At 28.7% G+C, this 21,890-nt stretch overlaps 1 protein-coding gene across 1 annotated transcript; it reads left to right on the top strand.

The window, feature by feature from the left end:
• Window positions 1-263: 263 nt before the first annotated feature.
• On the top strand, window positions 264-21,020 carry LOC142324128 (uncharacterized). Its single transcript, XM_075364806.1, has 6 exons — window positions 264-729; window positions 6,135-6,419; window positions 10,120-10,266; window positions 12,132-12,237; window positions 13,552-13,716; window positions 15,220-21,020. Exons 1-6 carry the CDS (start codon window positions 394-396, stop codon window positions 15,810-15,812), a joined length of 1,632 nt encoding a protein of 543 aa, XP_075220921.1. The 5' UTR covers window positions 264-393; the 3' UTR covers window positions 15,813-21,020.
• Window positions 21,021-21,890: the final 870 nt, after the last annotated feature.

Genomic DNA, 21,890 nt, shown 5'->3' with positions numbered 1-21,890 from the left:
TATCTTCCTGCAGTTGTTATATCTCTATAATAATAAAAGGTGTGGAGTACTGTTTGTATAGTTACTCAATTTTAATTAGCTTCTGTTTCATATTTACTATTGCAAAACAAATACTTAAGATTATTCATATTTTATTGCAGTAACTGTATATATTTAATCCATTTGTATGTTATTGTCTTTAAATAAAAACTAAAATTTTTATGTTTACTAAAATGTTTCGTCGACGAAATTAATAAATCCTACGATCATTTGTAGCAGCCAGTTGCTGTGACGGTTTGACGTAAAAATCGTGTGTACGCTGTAGTCAGCTGTTTTATATTTATATTTTAGCATTAATTCGATTTGAAAACATTTCTTTTTTACTTTTGATTCGTTGCTGCATATGAGTCAGCTATGAAAAGTTATTATTACGTACTTCATTTAATAACATTTACAGTATTCTGTGCATGTTTTTGTCTGTGTAATCATGTAGAATTTGGTAATTTAGTTCATGGATCGGAAATTGGTTTCAAAAAGGAGGTGTATGAGCCCAAGACAAAAGATACTCATAACGGTTGTAAAGATTATGTAAATCCTCATGATATGCGTAATTATGTTCATGGATCTAAATCAAAATTAGCTGCTGATCATAGAAGTTGTCAGGGTACAGATGTTAATGCTGGCTGTGAAAATTGTTCCGCTTATATGCAAAGATTTATCAATTTATTTCTGAGAGCTACAGGATTAAAGGTAAGTTTTAATGTGAACTGGTAGTTCATACTCGTATATGGCTGGTATTGTTGAATTAACTGATGAAATTGTTAATCAATGAATCTGCTTATTTTTTATAACCTGAAATTTTCATAAAATTCTGTTACTTATGAAAACTGTTAGTTTAGATTTATGTTTTGTTACTTCTCAGTTATTGGATTAATTTAATGTATGCATTGTTTGGCTGTTTCTTTTTAGAATTATTTATTACCTGCTATTTTTTTATTTTAAATCTTGTATCATATTATCTATGATATCAATAAAAAACAATAACATGATAAGTACATCATGAAGTGTATCGGTTAAATTCTGTATGAGCTTATATAATTTTAGTAATTGATTATTAATAGCGATTATATTTTACAGAATTTTATTGGGTGTTTATAAAAGTTGTAATTTCTGTCCATGAGTTGAGCTGATAATAATTAAATGTAAAAATATTTCCCATGGTGTAAATACTTTCTTATCCTTTGATTCAGTTTATCTAGGAAAATTAAAAATAATTATAACTTCTTTCTTTTACACTATATATAAGTTCATTACGTTCTGAAGTTGATTTATTCTAATTCCCCTTTATTTGGTATAGAGAAATTGAGGTGTGACAATTCTCAAGAATTGTTGACTATATAACGCGTTTAATGGTACTTTTACAATAAAACTTTTCAATAGCTTAAAAATGTTAGATTCAGTTAAACGTAAAAGAGAAGTATAATGTAAGTTGGTTTGCTAATTTTTCCTATTTACACATGTGTAGTAATTGGAACTACAATTAATATTACACACTTTGAATTTACTTTGATCATTTTCCATACTAGAATCTATACAATGTACATGCAGTTATATTAAATTTCCACAATTTTTATTTCTTCAACATTACAGATTTTAAGTGTGTGTTAATGTTTTAATTACTTTGTAATCAAATTTTAAGTGCAGAGGAGAAAGATTCAGTACAATGTTGAACTATGGAAAGGATTTACCGATGAAAACATAAAGCATTTAATTAGAAAAATTTTGCTTCAGTTCACTTATTATTAATGTGACCGTAAAATATTCGTTGTGGATGATATTTTAGTAAAAGAAATGATAATTGAAAGTATCATATTAAAAAGTGTAATTTTAAAGGAGCTTATAAAGAAACTAACAGTTTACTGAAAATATTAGAACTTCTCAATTGAAAAAAGTCTGTTAATTGGTTATTGAAGTAAATTGGTAATGAAGAAAACTCAAAAACCATTTAACAAAACTTTGACCTAAACTTTAAAACTAGATATCCATTTTGATTGTTAAACAATTATCTGTCAGTAGACACTAAGGAAATAATTAAAAAATAAATAAAGTTAATTAATAACAGAAGAAATAATAATATTAATTGACAAATAAACAGCACTTATGAAACATTATAAACGAATATTTGTTGCATTTTTAATAGAATAAAAGTACAAAATTTTAAATGGCTTGTCATTTTAGTTAATTCTTATGATCTTTACCTGATCATTTTCTTAACTGAAATTCAAAGTAGCAGAATCAGGTTATTAAAAAATTTTGCGAGATGGAAACAGAGGAAAATTAGAAAAATTAAATAAAATAAATGTCAGATAAATTCTGCTCTTTAAAATAGAAACAATTAAAACTGTGCTAATATTATAAGTGAAAAATGTAGTACTTTATTGTGAGTGTTCTACCAAGAAAAGCAGTACTTGAAGAAGTGATTCAAGAGTTAAAAAATAAGAAAAAAGGTCTTATAAACACAAGTCAGAAGTAATAATTTTATTCAAACAGTTGTTACAAAAAGATTGATGTACCATTTTTTTAGCTTTATCTATTTTTTCACTGGTTCAAATTTTTTTCTATCTTGCTCTTTTGAAGATTATATTTTTATGTGAAAGTTTTTTCAATCTATTTAATTCATAGATTAAGTACTTGTTGGATTTTGAGTTAAAATATTACTTTGATTTTTGGAAAAGTGCATAAAAGTTAATTGTTCAATTTATTGAACAATCTCTAGGTAAGTTAAAACTTATAGAAAATGTTTGCAATTAAGATGCAAAGTAAAGCATTTGTTTAAAAAAATTATATATTAAATTTATGATTTTTAATATAAGTTTAAAAAAGTCGAAAGACAAAAGCTCTCAGAATTTCAAAAATTCTTTGGAATTCCAGATTAAATTAAACTTGTCAGTACAAATAAAAAGCTGTTAGGATTAGAATTTGGGTAACATTTTTTAATGATTAATTATAGTTACACTGTTTTAGACTTTGATTTTTGATAGAAAGGGGTGAATTTTGCATTGATTTATTACATTATACAGTTCTAGCATTTTTCTTATGCCGTGATGTACATAGAGTCCCTAAGATATAAGAAAGAGTACAATTATGTAGCCAGTCCTTATAGTGTAGTGAGTGAGTATGCCACTTGTAGGGTCTAATATCACCAGAATTTTGATAAGCCATGCAATGGCATATTCAACTAATGAAGAAGATTTGACAATAGGAAATAAATCTCTTCATTCTTAAGTTTCCTTGTAAACCTACCATCTGATATTTATTGAAACATCCGATATTTTTCTCATTTTGATTTGAGTTTGCCATTTTTCTCTTGTCTGGCTGCATACAATTATTTGTGTATGGCATCTAGTGTAATATGTACTGGGTGATTCAAAAAGTACTTTACAACTTTAAAAGCATATAAAAATCATTGAGATAACTTATACATTTGGTTGTGGTCTCATTTCATACCAAAACACATCAAGTTTTGACTCGCGTAGTTCATTAGTACTAATTTGGCTACTAGTACTATTACCACTGTTGTTAAAAATGGATGCATTTAGCGCTGTGTGTTTTGGTTTCGTGATTTGCAGTAAGCAACTCCAGTTCAGCGTAATTTTGTAGATTAAAGTAGGGAGCCTCTTAGTTGGCATACAATTTACTCTTTGTATCAAACCTTCATTGAGACAGGTTGTTCTGTTAACATACAAAATCACTAGGATGCCCATGCATCCATGAAACTTCTGTGGAACAACTGGAGAAAGCTTTTCATGTAGTCTGAAGAAATCAATCAGTTACGTGTGTTATGTGAGACTGGCATTCCACAAATGAATGTTTGGTGTGTATTATGTAAATGATTGCATTTGAAGCCATACAAACTATCCATGGTTTAACACATCACCGAATACAACAAAGTTGCTTAGCTGCTGTTTTGTGTGGCAATGATACATTTTTTGACAATGTAATTTTTAGTGATGAGTTAATGTTTCACATCAGTGGTAAGGTAAACACTCATAACTGCCAAATATAGGGTAGCAAAAACCCTCATGAAACTTTGCAGCACATTTGTGATAGCCTTAAGTTCATTGATTTTTGTGCCCTAAGCAAACAAAGACTGTACAGCCCATTCTTCCAGGAGGCAACTGTACAAATGGTATTGTTTATCTGGACATGCTTAAAAATTTTTAGTTCCTCAGCTAGATGATGACCAAGAAGATTTCATTACTATCAGCAAGACAGGGCACTACCTCACTACTGCCTAGAAGTCTGAATTTTCTTGAACTCAATTCCCAAATCAGTGGATTGGTCGTGAAGCCCCAATTGTATGGCCACCTTGCTTCCCAGATTTTACCCAACTAGATTTTTTCTTGTGGGGTTTATGTACCACCTTTACCTGCTGATCTTGTTGAGCTAATGAAGAGGTAATTCCCGACTTGCTGGCAACAGTCTGGAATGAAATCGACTTCATGTGGGATGTATGTCGCATTACAAATGGAAGCCATATCAAACCACAGTGAACGTTAGGTGACAAACTTTCTGTGTTTTTCTTTGAAATGAGACCTCAAACAAATCTGTACATTATCTCAATAAATCTTTATATGCTTTTAAAGTTATGAAGTCCTTTTTGAATCACCTGGTATAATCATCATATTTAGTAAAGTTTATGTGGTTTCTAAACTATCACTATTGTTGGTAGCTATTTTATCACTATTCATGATTCCTGAACTCTGAATCCTCAAGTGTGATGTATCTGTCATTGGCTAGTATTTTCAGTTATATTTTGATATAATGGGCAGTGTGAAAAATCAGTAATTACTTTTATTTATTGTTTTTTAAGTATGCAAGTGCATACTTAAAATGTAATGAGGTGAATAAAATATCAGTAATAGTAAACTTTTACTTTATTCAGTACTTTTTTTAATGTCAGTGTTTACTGAAAACTGCATTCAAATAATGATTGCTAACAATATTTTCTTAAAAAAAGACAATATTTACTTAAACAAAATGTAAGATCGATTCATTTTTAAAGTAGTCTTGGACCAACATTAAGCAGATTTTAACAGTTTTATTGTAGTTTTAACCAGTTTTTATAGTGATACTGCTATACATAACATTACATTTTACTTTACAAACACTGCTTTGCATGTCATTGCTGCATTTATGAAGATTCAAAATTCAACTAATTGTAGTAAGCGAATTTAAGGCCATACTTCCTGTTTTCTTGTTGCAGTTCTTTTTTTTTAATTTCATACTCTTTAGTGTTTTCTTAATTTTATTCTGCGTGGTTTTTCCCTCTGTTCAGATTCTTTAAAATGTTTAACCAGCAAGCTTTTTCTTTAGTTACAATTAATTTAACTGGCAGTGACTTGTTCAGGGTGACATTAGTGCAAGTATCAAACTTAACCTTGCATCACAACATAGTTCTTAACCATTACAGTAAATTATGTTTTACAATCATCTTTCAACATGCTGGCAATCCAAATACACAAACAATTATGAATGTATTTCAAGAATGAGGAAACAGTGATGATGGAAATGTATGAATATTTTTAAACATACAGGGCTTGTTTTATCAGAGTACTCCTTTTCATTGAAATAATGCACACGTGATCATAATTGTTTAAAATTAAGTAAAAAAAGTATTTATACTGTGAGTACAATACATGCAAATACTTGTGAATTATTAATTTCATAAAAGTGACCAGTAAATGCTAACAAATTTTTAAGAAAGTACTTAACCAAGTCAGCATTTACTTTTCTTAATAAGAAATTACTGGTCATTAATTAATATTGTTTATTTACATCATTCATTTAAGAAAAAAAAAGAAGTATATATATATTTATATATATAAAGAAAGCACTATATAAGGAAGTCTCTAAAAGAACGGATGTTCTTGTACAAGAGAAATAATGAAAACTAATGTTGTATACTTTATGTATAATTGATCTTCCCAGTAAAATTTCACATTTATCTTTTCAATGTGTGTTGATTTGAATACTTTCCATAAACTTGAAAAATCATGTTGTTTCTAATAAGTTTTAAATGTATAAGAACTTTACTGAATATTATTATTTCATAAATGAGTATGCATATTTATAATTTTCTTTTGTTTTTACAGGATTATGTTCTTAAGAATAAAAATAGTAAAAGAGTTACTTTAGATTTAATAGTAAATCAAGATAATTTAGAAATTATACAGTTGTTTGCAGAAACTGGTAATGCAGATCTTAATGTTGTAAATAAAGCGTTAACAGATATTTTAACTGTGAGTGGTACTACATTTGAAAATAAGTATTTTGAAGAAGAAGCCAGTGAAAATACAAAACTACATTTTGAAGATTTATTTGCTGTTGTAAAACCATTTTTTATATTTTTTGGACGTTTACCTATAGACTACCCTCAGGTAAATTTTAGTAGATTATATATGTTGATTTTGTTTTATGTATTTTTGTAGATTACTGGATTTTACTTAGTTGTTTCATCTTTTATGTGTTGTTGAAGGATTGTGAACTCTACTGCCACCTTTCATCTGCAAGATGTTGACCTCTATTATTTCACTCTCCGATTTGCTTGAACACAATCGTTCTACATGCCTCTCGGTTCGGTTTTTGTTCTTTTCTGTACAAACTGTGTGCATTCCATGTCCCAAAAATCATTGAGTTTTACTGATATCCAATATTTAATTCTGAAAAAATCAGGTCGGACTAACTCTTGTTTTGGCTTCTAATGGAAAATATTTAAAATGTGTTTAGTAATCTTGGTACTTACGTATTAATGCCACCGCAGCTACAGCTTTATTTAAAAATAAAGTAGTCAATCGGATTTCGGTGGAAAATGAACAGTCTCTTTATTAATTTTATTAAATGGTTATTTATATTTATTTATTTTATATATATAATTTAACCAAACTTGACCTACGCTCGCTAACCTTGACTAATTAACACCGTAATTTTTTGAGTATTTATTTAATAAATTCAGTAATTATTGCAATTATTTATTATTTAAATAATCAAAACACTCCTGTTAATAATTAGTCAAGGTTAGCGAGCGTAGGTTAAGTTTGGTTATATAAAATTTATAAAATAAATAAATATAAATAACCATTTATTAAAATTAATAAAGAGACTGTTTTGAATCTATGTTAAACTCTATATCGGCCCATTTTTCACCGAAATCCGATTGGCTACTTTGTTTTTAAATAAAGCTGTAGCTGCGGTGGCGTTAATACGTAAGTACCGTAATGTCTTTCAGGAATCACTTATCACAGAGGAGCTGCCATCTGTAAGTGATTATGATCATCCTTAAGTATTACTGTTTCAGGGTAAATCTAGATCCACCCAGCTCATGTGAAGGGACTTAGTATTTGCATTTAGGAAAAAAAAAACAATAAAACAGAATTAAGCGAAATATCAGCAAACAAATTTTGTATTTACTTAATTTCCCTTTGATAAAACTTCTGTTAGCCATATAAATTATAACTATAAAATACTAACACTGGTTGGACCTGTGTAATATCTTATTTTTTTAATAACCTCATGCTAGTATACAATTACTTTTTTTTATGATTATGATGAATGTTGTAGCAGGTGAAAATTGGTACTCTAACTAGGTTTTGAACCCAGAACCTTCCAAATGAAAGTTGAAAAAATTTCTAAAATAGTGTGGAAGGTTTGGACAATAAATGTTTTGAACCCATTATGTTTAATTGAACTTGATGGATTGGCTGATGTTACATCAGGACAAACCGTAGGCCCAGGGGTATAAATACCAGCAAGTGAGGCTGTAAATGCAAAGTGAATATGTGATAATATTTGAAGTGAGTGTGTGATAAATGAAAAATGAGTGTCTGATAAAATTTGAAAAGTGAATATGGTAACAGTCGAAGATATGAGTGAAGAGTGCATCACAAGAGTATTCCATTTTGAGATATTGTTCTCTTTTGGTCAAATCGAGAAGCTGATTGGTCAGTTCATTATGAACAGGGGACATGGTTTCATTGTAAGCTAGTTTTGTTTGAAAATAGTAGAAGTAAATTATCCTTGTATAAACTTAATTATTGATTTTGTAATTGTTGTCTCACTGTCGTAATAACTTATAGTATTAATTTTTATTAAAATCATTCGTAGTAAAATCAGAATTGTTGTTTGTGACTTATAATGTACTTATTTTCTAAATAGTAGTCATTTAAGAGTAAATAAATTGTAATTCCAAGAATTTTAATGTGTACAATCTCTCAATATCTTCTGTCAAATCATAATATCATTAATTGTACAAGATACTTACTTTACTAAGTGAGCAGAAAAGGAGATAATCCATTGTTTGCTTGAAGTCAGCAATAACAGAAAAGATTCACCTGCTCTAAGAATATTCATTCACTAAACGTGAATTTATATTCACGTTTAGTGAATATAAATTATTGTAATAATTTGTATTACTAAATAATATAAATTATTATTATATATTATTATTATTATTATTATTATATTGTGGGATGTAGAGGGTATACTGAAATGAAACGACTAGCACTAGATAGGGAATCTTGGAGAGCTGCATCAAACCAGTCAAATGACTGAAGACAAAAAAAAAAAAAAAAAAAAAAACGTGAATTCATAGCTTTAGTAACTGCTTTAACTTGCAGTGACAGTTTCTCTTATACAATATAATTACTTCCATCTTTCTGTACATGAAGCTACTGGGTATTCTGACAGCTGAGTGGTTGTGAGTAAAATACTATTTTAACTTTGGTTATTTTTCCCTGTATACATTAGTGTCCCATAGAAGTATATTTCTCTTACTGCCAGTTTGAGGTAGCTTTTTGTAATCCTGCAAATAAAATCTATAAGTCTGGTATGCCTGGGTTGCAATGTCTATCATTGATTTAAAAAATTATGGTTTTGACTTTCGGTAAAAACAGAAAAGTAGTTTTTGGTTTTCTGAGTAACAAAATGCTGTGTAACCACACTATTTACTTTATGTTGAGTGCAATAAAAGGTTTTAGTAACATTTTATATTTCAATATTAACAATATGAATATTACTATATATAACACTAAATATTTCAGTAAACATGTATAGAATGTTTTAACCATAAAAGAGAATGTTTTAATAACCTATTTCTCTATCTATCCATTTTATTTCTCCCAATATTCTTTTTCTATTACAGTATGTGAATTGATATATCTGCTAGGAGTGTATACCAAGTTTCAATCAGCTGAATTCATAATTCTATTTTTGGCAGTTACTTGAGTAAACCAAGAATGGTTTTGTATAAAAAATGCACGAAAGAAATCTTTATATGGTGATCAAACATTATTAAGATGGACTTCCGCATTAGAATAACTGTACAGGATTGATTATGTTTTCCTCAACTGTTGGATTGATCGGCATGAACCCAGTGAGAGCTTATTTACAGTGGATCCATGTGATTCTTTTCCTTTTTTCATTTTCCTTTGGAGTTTTGCAAAGGATCTTGTGTATGTGCCTCTTGTACCCGCTAATCTACCCGATTTGAGATACATGATTGAAGCAGTTGTCGGTTCCATCACTCCAGACATGCTGGATAAAGTATAGGATGAACTTTCCTGTAGATGTGTGCTGTGTGTTGAAAGGTGCTCACATTGAACACTTGCAGGGAAAAAAACTGTAAGAGTTACTATTTTTCATTTTATGTATGATTCATTACTGTAAGTCAAAGTTAAGAGATATAAATAGCTTTAAAACCCTGATATTCTTTTTTGTGCACCTAGTATAACTGGAAGCAATTGTACCACATTTCTAGATGGGAAGGGTTCTATTACTCTATTACTGAAGTAATAAAGTTGTGGGTACCAGTGGTTTATCATATATATATATATATTTTTTTTTTTTATCTATAAAAAATATTTCATCAGAAATGTATGAAATTGTTAGAAAATAACTTGCTATATCAGTTATCCAATACATTTTATTTTTGGATAAACTGTCCCTAGCTATTGTATTGAATATGATTGGGTGTGTACATGAATTTATGAATGTGTGAAATTCTGCATGTTTCCATTCTATTCTAATGTATTTTTATATTTGATATATTACTTACCCTTAATTGTGTTTCCACTTTATTTTCAGCATTGCATTGCTATTTGTGTTACTTCCGTATTTGGTATTACATTATGGCAAATAATCACCACAAAATCTTATAAGCTGACAATATTTACATTGCTTTTCATTATTTTTGGTTCTGGATTTGGATGGAATTGGTTTAGATTATATAAGGTAAGATTTCAGAGTTTTTCATTTTTACTTTAAATTTTAATCCACTTTTACTTTTTAACTGATTTTTAGATAATTTGTAATTTATCCCTCTTAATGTACATTGTACTAAACAGAATACTTGAGTATGATAACAGTTTCTAAAAATTTATTATTATTTATTTTTAATAAGTGTAAAAAATTATCTATTTTTTTTTTTAGTTTATTTAGAATTTGATCATTTCTAGTAGGTAAATTTTTTTTCTCTAGAAAATTTACTGGTGGGGGTGATAATGACTTGTTCAAGGAAAGAGTGGTATAATTATGTTTGATTTTTTTGTGTAAATTTGTTGTAATAATTTTATTTTTTAATAAAAAAAATTACTTTTTGGAAGGGGAAATTATGTATTAGACATGTTTGAAATGGAAACACACACAGACACGCATATGCACACGCACTAGAACATATCTTATAATTTTGAAGTGGTACAGAGGATATACTCGTATTATAATGATAATGGAATTTATGCATAAATTATACATTTTTCAAATATTTTTGTACCATATAATTATTTAAAATAAATTTGTAACAGGTACAGTCAAATATAGTAGGAACTTAACAAAAAATTTTATTTTCTTATATTACATAAAAATTCAGCTTATTTGTTCAACTTGTCATATACTAATTAGATGATTCCATTACATTAATATGTCACCATTTATGTATTTGAGTGATTTTATTCAGAGTGGTGGATAATAAGCCAATTTTTTTTCTTTTGTCATCAGTTATCATTTTACTTGATATCTTCAGAATGGATTATCTGATTTTGAATGACTTCTAAGTATGGGTCTGATGCCAATTAAAGTTGTTATGTTTGGTTTAGGAAGGGGAAGTACAATTATTAAGGGTTTTTCATTTCAAAATTTAACTCTTATAGTAGACAAATTTTCTAGTTGCATTCTTACATACCTTAATATTCTTAATTCTCTTAGTGGTAGCCTGTCAAAGTTGAATCGCTCTGTTGCCACAAGACAAACCAGGTAAGTTATGCAATTCTTTGCTGGCTTTTTTGCTTAATTATTGTATTGTTGAAAAAATTTCAGGTTACAAAAATAGAACTAAGTTATTAATTTTGCTGAATAAGTTGTAATAGCATTTTAGTGTAAATACTATTAAAATTTGGCGATATAATAACATTACTATGTGAACTGAAAAAAGAAGTGCTTTTTATTTATTTTTGCAAGACATGGATGACTGTATAAGCTAGTATGTAAGTAGTTATTCACAAATTTTTCCCCCCTCTGTAATGGTATACGTAAAGCACTCTACTGTAAAATAGTTTGCCAATGATGATAACATGAAAAATTCAGTTTAGCAATCTGTAGATAAATTCTTAATTATATATATACAAAGAGCATTTATTCTAAATATTTACCTCATTGATTTCTTAATTAAGAATTGTGTTACAATAACGTTTGCTATTTAGTTGTTATCTAGAAAACATTTAACCCAATTTTAGTATATGAAAACCAAATTAAAATTCATTCCTAATTTCTGTTGTGGGAATCTTTTATTAAAAGAACATAATTTAGTCAACTCTAAATATTATTAAAAAAACATGCTGTAAAATTAGACATGCTCTCAATTTAAACTTTGCTGCTTATCTGTGCATTGCATCTATTTACAACTTTCTACCAAAAATTATCATTAAAAAAGTTCAGTAAAAACACAGTTTAGTAAAAGAATCATTTAGATCGGTCCAACATTTTCTGAGCTTTAAGTGAATATTGGTATATTCAAAGCAACATTGCCCAGGTTGGTTTATTTATATATAAACATAATTATGCATCTGTTCTCATGGAAATAATCTTTTATTTTTTTATTTTAGATAGCTGGTGCTAAAAGATTTTCTGCAAAAATGATTCATGAAGGTAGAATTCCTATTTACTGCAGACCTGACAGCATGACTTGGTATCAGTATGTTTATTATTACTGTAAGGATACACTTTTTTTAATTTTTATAGTGGTTATTCAAATTGTATTATTGACTGTGTAATTATAGTGGTTATTAAAATCTTATAACTGATTGTGTAATTAAAGGAAGATTGGAAGTAAATGATCTGAAAATTCAGACAGTATGAAATATCTAATGTAGAAATAATGATTGTATCAAAATATAAAATATCATTTTAACAAATTGTGATATTTAACTGATTATGAAAATAAAATTGTGTAATTTCTCTTTGATGAAGTCAAAAACACCATTTGTAATATCCTACACTAATACTTGTGGATTGATTTTATTATTTTTTCAGTGTTTTATAGTAAAGTTGTGACATATTGTGATGATAGCATTTATTAATTTGGTCAGTGAAATTAATTTTTGCTCACAAAACGTGCAACATTGATTTTGTGAACTGAATAAAAATAGACTGCAGCTCTGTATTTAATGAGGTAATCAACAGTTTTCCACTAGTTTATTTTTGACAGCTGATCAGAAGTCTGTTAAAGATTAGCTTGTGTAAAAAACTAAATTATTTATTTCATTTTCAGGGTAAAGTTGATGATAAAAATGTTCTAGAGTAACTAAAGATGTCATTCACTTAATGACCATATGCATATGTTTAAATTAAAAAAAAAAACAAAAAAACACTTGTACATTGCTTTCAAAAATAATATATAAATATATGTGCTCTTCACTTTTTAAACAATTATTATTTGTAGATTTAACTTTTTTAAATTTTATGTGGTATCAATTGTTATGGTCATCAAACACAAAACAAGCCAGCAATACGTATTGAATTGTACCCATTATTCTAAACTGTATGTAATGAATGAAAATAATTGTAAACTGTATGAAAATCAATTCATGTAATGTAGTGTTGGTTGTTGGCATTTTACTTTACTTTATACCCTGTAATTTTTAGCTACTTTTTAAGACATTCTAGGTGTTGTAGAATTATCACTTTGAGAGAAATGTAGTTTACTACCTTATACAGGATTCTGTAAATTATTCAAAGTTGTTGAAGTATAAATATAACAGTAGTAAATAAAAAAAAAAAAAACAATGTAAAGATTATTTGTATCTAAAAAATAAAAAAATTAAAAAAAAACTTGAAATTATTTTATTTTAAGATTAATGTTTAACAATCAAAATACATGCTGCAGACTTTTACTTATAAAAATTTAGTGAGCTTCAGTTAACATTTAGGATAGCTCATTTTGGTATTATTAAATATGTTTTAAGGAATTACTCTTAAAAGTAGAACTGTTTTTATCATTTTTAATATTTTTATTCTCTGTTGTAGTTTCTTATGAAAAAGAATGTGAGGAATTTTTAAAAAGAGAGATGATCGAGCCAATTGTTGAAGTGAATCCAACTATTGTGTTATCAGAAACTCTTTCCATGTTCATATTGCATCCAGCTGATAAATTAGGGATTGCCATTGGAAGCTTTGTCAAAGGATTATTGGGTATGTCTACATGACTGAACTGTAAAATGATTTGCTAATAATGGAATTATATTCGTGTTAGTATAATTTTTTTACTTTACAGAATACATGTGTTACTGTTTTTTTCCAATAAGATTTAATTTTTATTTTGTAATATGCTTATGAGATTTGCAGTGATGATTTTTGTTATGTATAATGAATGCAGATATAGGTAATAGTTCAGAGGCTCATTTTCTTTCCATCTGTGCATTCATAATTATACTTTCTGGAAGTACTCTTCTTTAATAGCACCTCATCCTACCTACTTGCTAATGCAGTACCAAATTTGGTTGCTGTAATGTTGGTAGTTTTTAGATATTAATTTTTTTTTATAAGCATTGATAATTTGAAAACGATTGTTTCTCTCTGTTTTACAGAAATGATTGCAATAAAATTAATCCTTCTTTTATTTGGGTTAAATCGTGATCAAAAACAGAACACAAATTAATGGACTAATGGATTAAGAGAATAGCTTCTCCGAGTTGTTCCACAGCAACTTCAGGGATGTGTGGGCATCCTGATGATATTGTTTGTTTAACAGAACAACCTGTCTCAATAAAGGTTTGATACAAAGAGTAAATTGTGTGCCTACTAGGAGGCTCCCTACTGTACTCTATGAAAATTACATTGAACTGCAGTTGCTTACTTTAAATTGTGAAACTAAAACACACAGCAAGTACATTCTAATGAACTATATAGTCAAAACTTGATGTGTTTTGTTATGAAATAAAACCTCAACTGAATCTCTTAGTTATCTTAATAAATTTTTATATGCTTTTAAACTTGTGAAGTCCTTTTTGAATTACCCAGTATTATGAGGTACTTAAATGGCTCAGGAAAGTGGTTCTTTGTATACAGTTAAGTGTTTTAACAATGTTATACTGCATCTAACATCTCTTTTCACACTTCACTATCCATCGTTTAACCATTTAAAAATTTTTAACCCAGAAGAGTACTATTGTGGTTCTACGTTATGCCTATTCTTCTCATTTGAGTTCTTGTGACTATTTACATTTTAAACTGATTTTGCCTAAAAGGAAAGATTTTGGAACTGGTGTCAACATTCAAAAAGCCATCATGACCAGCTGTTCCATCATTGAAGGTGAAGCTTAGGTTTTTTGGTTTTTAGCCATTTTTTGATCTGAAGTGGTTATTGAAATAAAAAGTAGAAAAACTAAAATCAGAATATGATTTTTGATTTTCTTAAGCTCTGTTTTTCCTGTGGATTGAGTGCAAAGCATGTAATGGGAATTTTTATGGTTGGATGCTGTTGTTGTTGTTGCCTACTTTCTAGAGGAATATCATAGCATTATATGTTAGTGAATGATCTCATCAATTTTCAAGCCCAATTTTTCTTGATATTTTTATTTTTCATGATCAAGGTGAGAATGCAATTTTGGAAAGTGTTTTTATATGTTATATTGCACATATTTATACATAAAGAATTATTGATCAATTATTTATAGTTTTTAATTTTTTTTTCAGATGCAATACCATGGCCATATAAAGGATTTGTTGTACCTATTATAATTTTTCTTGTAGCAATGTTTATTATAATAATAACTGTTGTTTTTATTGGGGGTAAAATATCATTTAGAACTCTATTAGCTACTTTTGAAATTGGAAGTTCTACCCCACATTATAATCAAAGACAAGAAAGACAGTTCATTGAAAATATACCTCAGTCATCTTTAACACCGTCAATAAAAGATAATGCTTATAATAGAAATTCAAATAATATTACTGAAGAAACAGCAGCAGTGTTAAAAAATGAATTTGATTTAATTGATTTTTCTTCAGATGATGAAGAAAAATTAATTAAAATTAAGTCGGGAAGTCCACAAGTACATTTGCACGTTCATTATGTACCACAATGCAGTGGTGATGACTGTTCTTACAGTAAAAAAGATAAATCATCTGATTTTATGATAAAAGATAAAGAAATAAGTGAAAGTATGATAAAAGTTGGAAGGAAAGCTGAGTTGGAAAATATTGAAAAATGTTCAGAAATTGTTAATAAAGAAAAAGTATCAGATAAGTCAGAAAATTCTTCAGATTGTAAAAACAAAGATCTGTAATATTGAGAAATGATGTTAAGACATATATGCTTCTAATTGGTATTTAATTGTTACCTTGTTAATTTAGAACTTTGGATAGATTGCAGTAGAAAAAAACTTGTTGCAGTAAGAGCATCAGAAGGGTGGATTTCTGGTTTTGTTGCAAAGTTCCAGTTTTTTAAATTCTGGTTCCTGTAAACTGATTCCCTTGAAGATTGGTAGGGTTCTACTAGATTTACATCATCCTACCCAGTTCGATCAAAATCAATCAAAAATTGCGCCTGTAGAATTATAAAAAAGTACCAAAAAACTCTGTTTTTGGCTCGAACTCCAGTTCCTGTGAACCGATTCATTTGAAAATCAATAGATCTCTATTCCCAATATGTTAACATCATCCTAGTAAGTTTTGTTGAAATCTGTTAAGATTTGTGTTCGGTAGAGTGGATGAAAAACTGTACATACAGTACAAGATTGATTAATTTGGAAATCGCAGTAGCGATTTTATCACTACTATTTCCTCAACTGGGACTGATAAGAACAACCATCATCACTACCACATACATTAATAAAACCTAACAGATAATATGGTTATTATCTTACTGTTAAACATTCTTGCTCTACCGAGTTAGCATGCTGGCTTCTAGATCAGTGGGTCTTCAGTTCAATTCCTGATAAGGGTGTCATCATTGCTTACCCCATCATTGTCTATTGTTTTTGTCTGTCATCTTACCTATTTCATTTGCTGCATAATAGAATACTTATGATATAATACCTATATAAAGGTAATAATAAAATACCATATAATAATAGAATACCATGCCCAAGTGGTATAAAATGTTAAAATCATAAAAAGGTAAACTTAAAATTTTCAAATCATACAAAACAAAATTTAAATAAAAGAACACATTAATATAACATTTACAATATTGTTCATTATAGCAGACAGTAAATTAACATTCTAATGGTATGTTTGCATAATCTACAAATAAATTTCTGTGTTTTATTTTCTGTCTGGCAAGGACTAGTTGTCCTTGCCAGACTCCTTGTGTGTAGATTTTTCTTGGATTTTGTTAAATAGAAGGTCTTTTCAGGTTTAATTAACTTATGATTTTCACGTAAGTGAATAAAATTATTTTTACTGTGATCTGCCTGAAAATGTTTTTTCTTTTGTTTCTACTGACTGTAAAATACATAATTGAAATTTATTAATTTCAGATTTTGTATTTTAAATAAATTTAGTTTAAGTTTTAAAGAAAAATACGACTCTTCTTTAGCATTATTAAAGCATTATATTCTTTAGTATTATAATTTAAGTATAAATTATACTTAAATAATAATTTAAGTATACATACATTAAGATCATATACTCATTAAGTAGATCATACATTAAGTATTGGAGTTAAATTTTAAATAACCAAATATAAAATGATGATTTTTTAAATTTAGAAAATAGTTTTTTTAATGGATGAAAAAATTTAATATTACTTTATTCAGTTTTAATTTGTTGGATTAGATTAAGATAACATATTTTATTAGTAAAAAAACTGTGTATATTTAGTTATAATTGTCTTTGCTTTATCTAGTCTTTGCTTGTTATTGTATTTTCAGTTTTTTGTGATGTGGAAATTATTATAACTAAAATATTTAATATTACTGATACCTTTTTTGTGATGCAGAAACTTTTTTCAAATTATCATTGCTTTCTTTAATTTTTACTTGATTTTTTTTATTTGTAATGATTTTATTGAGTAATGTAATTTTTTGTACAGACTGTTAGTCCAGGTGGTATCTGTTTTGGGCAGGGTTTTTTCTATGTATGATCACTAATTTTTGCTTTAATGCCTTCGGAAATCATCTGAAATGATTATTTCATTATGTACCAGTTTAAAAAGGTGTACTTAAATTTTTATTAAACAAAATGTAAAAAAATTGCAAAAATATTCATTTTTTTCTCCTGTTTCCCTAGATAACTCGATAACCATTTTAGAGAAAAGATTGTGATAGAAAAAAGTTTTGTTATTAAATTTTACACACAATATATTCAGTTGCAAATTGAAAAATATGTTATTATTGATGCAAAAATAGCAACAACTCAAAAAAAATGAAAAAAAAACAAGATTTTTTGGGTATTTCTTTCAAGTACTTATACATAGGACTTTTGGATTTTGCCTCAAAGAACATTTTGGTATGACAGTTTTTGCAATCCAGATTAAAAAAAAATGCAATTTTTCCAAATTGTATAGTCTGAAAAAAGTCCCAGATACTTGAAAATTTAATCGCATCCAAACTTTCAAATGCATTTTGAAAAATTTATATCAGTTAATGAGGAGAGTGCCTAGGGCATTTTTTAAACATACTTGCAATTTTTTTGTTTTTAAACAAATTGAGTATCTTTACAAATTTTTATCTAAATTAATTTTAAAAAGCACAGCTTAAAAGTACTTGGAAAGATGCCTTTTTTTAAAAAAAAGGTTTCAATTTGTTAATTATCTCCTGAGATATAACTGATCAAAGTTGACTGCCATTTACAACGAAACTAAAAGTGCGATAGGGCTGTTTTTTTGACAGATTTTTGAGCCTTTTTGTGGTTGCTCAGTTTCCAGAAGTATATGTTTTTATTCGCAGTTACTCTCTTTGAAAAAATGACCAAATGGTCTGTTTTGAGCTATAATTATTGTCGGTTTGCGATCCATAGCTATGTCTGTAGTCATTTCTACAGCAAGCGTATCAGCATCTTCAAAAGCTTGCTTCGTTTTAAAACCTGCATGTTAAAGCCTTTTGCGTAATTTTGTAATGAATTTCTTTTTGTTTCATTTGAAAAAAATTTTCAAATATGCGAAACTCATCATACTTCCAATATCTATATCTGGACATATTTGTCTAACCTGTCTGTGATGTCTCCCGGCCATTTTTGTACTCCTCTAAATTTTCCCATTAGCTATCAGAAACAATATAGCTGTTGCATGCATAATCTCTTGAAACAAAATTAACGTATTCATTGAATACATTTTCAAATGTTTGTGTTTGAGGCCAATTACTTTGTGTAATAAAAATCCTTCATTTATGACATAAGTACAATTTTTGTTTGAAGGAATTCCTTTCAAAGCTTCGAACCTTTAATAAAATTTGGATTTCTCTGTTTTGTGGAGAAGGCTATCTTTAAAAACCAAAAGTGGATATGGTGCCAATTCATATGATAGGTAAGTCTCCAATTCAGCTTGTTTATCATGCATGGCAACAGTAATTCTTTGAAATATCAATGCAGGATCAATCTTTTTCTTTCTTACAAATTGTAACTTGCTGCAGAGGGACCACTTGATTTTTTTTTTTTTAATTTAAAGACAGCCAAGTGTTTATTCAACAATATTAGCCATCATTTGTAAATCAGTTTCAAAAGTATTATGACAATTTATTTTTTCATCAGCAGTTATACTAGTTGTCAGTAAAGCAAGGATATCAGAAGCTGTGAAAGGATCCCACTTGAAGAAGAAATTAATAATTGTAAATCCTTAGTGATTTGATCAATATGTGGTGATTGAGCATCAACATGTTGTTCAGATGAAGTGAAAGAAACGTTAACAAAAGTTTTGAATTAAATATGAGATGTATCCATGGTAGGCGTTGTTAATATCCATTTAGCTAAAATGGAATCAGTGATTCCTCTACCATGTGTTAGTTCATTTTTGATCTTCATAGATTCATAGAGCGCATTAAAATCTGCTCTATGCACATGTCTGTCCATATGCTGCCCCAAAATTTTTCTGACCATCTCACAGTGAAGTAACTTTTGTTAGTGAATTTATTGTATTCAATGGGATCCATTTTCTTTTGTAAATTATTCATATCTTGTAAATATAACCTACATGATTTAGCATATAAGAAATGTAATGACCACTGGCATGGAAGTATGGAAGCATTCTGCGCACACATTCTAAATGCAAATTCCAAAGTGAAAGATCTGGTTACTACCAGATAAAGTCTGTCTCTTCTTTTAGCTAGATTTTTTCAAATGCTTCTTTCTTCATCAGTTTGTTGCAACACCTCTTCATTTGTCACTTTATCCACCCATCTGACTTTCAACATTTTCCTGTAGCACCACATTTCAAAAGCTTTTAATCTCTTCTTCTCAGGTACTTCGATCATCCACGTTTCACTTCCATATAAAGCTGCGCTCTAAACATATGCTTTCAGAAAACTTTTCCTCACATTAATTTTTGATGTAAGCAAATTATATTTCTGATTGAAAGCTTGTTTCACTTGTGCTATTTGGCATTTTATATCGCTTCTGCTTCGTCCATCTTTCTACTTCCCAAATAAAATACTATCCTAGAGATGTCCTATCTAGAGTTAAATAGGAGAGCCACCATCGTATTTTTTTTTGAACAAAACTGATAGTCTCCAATGGAAAATGTTAGTTCCTTCATTTGGCCAACTCTACGGATAAATTGGTCAGTCTGTATGTCAGCGATTCACTTTTAGTGTACTGGATTGAAATAAAAACAGCACATTCTGTACTAAATTTAATTTTAACATAAAACAGACACTAAATGGTACATAATATTTATTTTGACTAATATTCTACAACAAGTTTGTTTAATATTGGTTTGTGATATGAGAAGTAAGAGACAAGGCATAATAAGCAGCAGTAGAGGTGCCCGCGCCGTCAGTGCTGTTCACTGAGTGTCCCATGTCAGCTTTGTAACATTTTGAACACGATTCATGTATTTCTAATGATTTATACTTTTGAAATTTGACATGCTTTAATCCTGCCTTTGCAAACTAGATTTTGTACATTTTTTGAGACTTTCTTCTGTAATGATACACGTTGTGTAAAATCTCTACATATAAGACAGATTGCTTCTTGATCCATGTTTAAGAATAAATGTACTTCTTTGAAAAATGCTGAATTTCAGTTATGTGTCTAAATATATTACAAAAAAAAATGTTTTAAGATATACCTATATTCTTGGACAGAAATGATTTTTTCTAGAATTTTCTATAAACATTTATAAAACGCCTTATTTAGGAATACAAATAACTCATCAAAAGTTTATAATAAGTAAAAATAAACGTTTCTGTAATAGTTGTATTTTAATGCTTTTAGCTTTTACACGCTTTTACACTTCAATTTTAAAAGTTCATGTACAATTTAAATTGTTAAATAATATTTCAGTCTATTATACGAGTAATTACAGCTTCTCTAAAACAATTCAAGTTTTCCAAAAAATTTAAAAATAATTGATAAAATTAGCCTTTTATTACTTAAAATAAGCATTTACAATTTATTACAAAAATTGTATTTCAGTCTATTTTACGAGTAATTACAGCTTCTCTAAAACAATTCAAGTTTTCCAAAAAATTTAAAAATAATTGATAAAATTAGCCTTTTATTACTTAAAATAAGCATTTACAATTTACTACAAAAATTGTATTTCATTACACACCTTTATGACTTTCATATCTTTAGTAAATTCTTTGAAAAATAACGGTCAGAAATATAATATTTGAGATACTACCACTGTAATTAAATTATAAAATAATACGTTTTTAAAAGTATTTGAATTTCTTAACACTGTATGGAAAAATTTTATTTTAATAGGTACCTTTTTTCCCCTCTGCACCCCTGCACTGGATCAGAAATTAAGCATGGCTCAATGGAGGGGCATGTCCTGTGTACTCAAACCGCCCTTCCCGCCTACTGGCTGTATGTCCAGCATGATGGGTCAGGCTGCCGATTGGATCTTTTGTTGTTTTATTGCCCACTCAAATAGGAGGTGCCAACACTGGCCCCCTGCTGGTTTGGGTTTTCAAAGCCCTCTCTAACAGGGGTAACCATTTCTGGCCCCCTGCTGGTACAGGTCTTTTTATTTTTACCCTGGGTGTTGTTTTCTCTGAAGTTTTAGGATGCGAGAGGATCTGGAGTCCCATCTACTTCCTCACCGCCGACCACCCAAGCAAGCCTAGACGGATGGTGAGTCCATAAGGGGCTATCCTTCACCCCCTCACCTCTTCGACCTTTCTTCAAAGTACCACCAATGTATTTGGCTATTGCCTGAGCATTCTTCGATCTCAGCTCTATGTCTTGCAAATAGGTACGTT

This window comes from Lycorma delicatula, chromosome 4 (assembly GCF_047948215.1).
Source record: "Lycorma delicatula isolate Av1 chromosome 4, ASM4794821v1, whole genome shotgun sequence".
Taxonomy (NCBI): domain Eukaryota; kingdom Metazoa; phylum Arthropoda; class Insecta; order Hemiptera; family Fulgoridae; genus Lycorma; species Lycorma delicatula.
Note: the sequence above shows the minus strand (reverse complement) of the source record. Positions and strands in the feature narration are given on the sequence as shown.

Bases quoted from the DNA above. Each gene is read 5' to 3' on its own strand.
- LOC142324128 (XM_075364806.1), top strand. From the start codon at position 394: ATGAAAAGTTATTATTACGTACTTCATTTAATAACATTTACAGTATTC. The intron at 730-6,134 runs GTAAGTTTTAAT...TTGTTTTTACAG, and splicing joins TGAGAGCTACAGGATTAAAG to GATTATGTTCTTAAGAATAA. The intron at 13,717-15,219 runs GTATGTCTACAT...TTTTTTTTTCAG, and splicing joins CTTTGTCAAAGGATTATTGG to ATGCAATACCATGGCCATAT.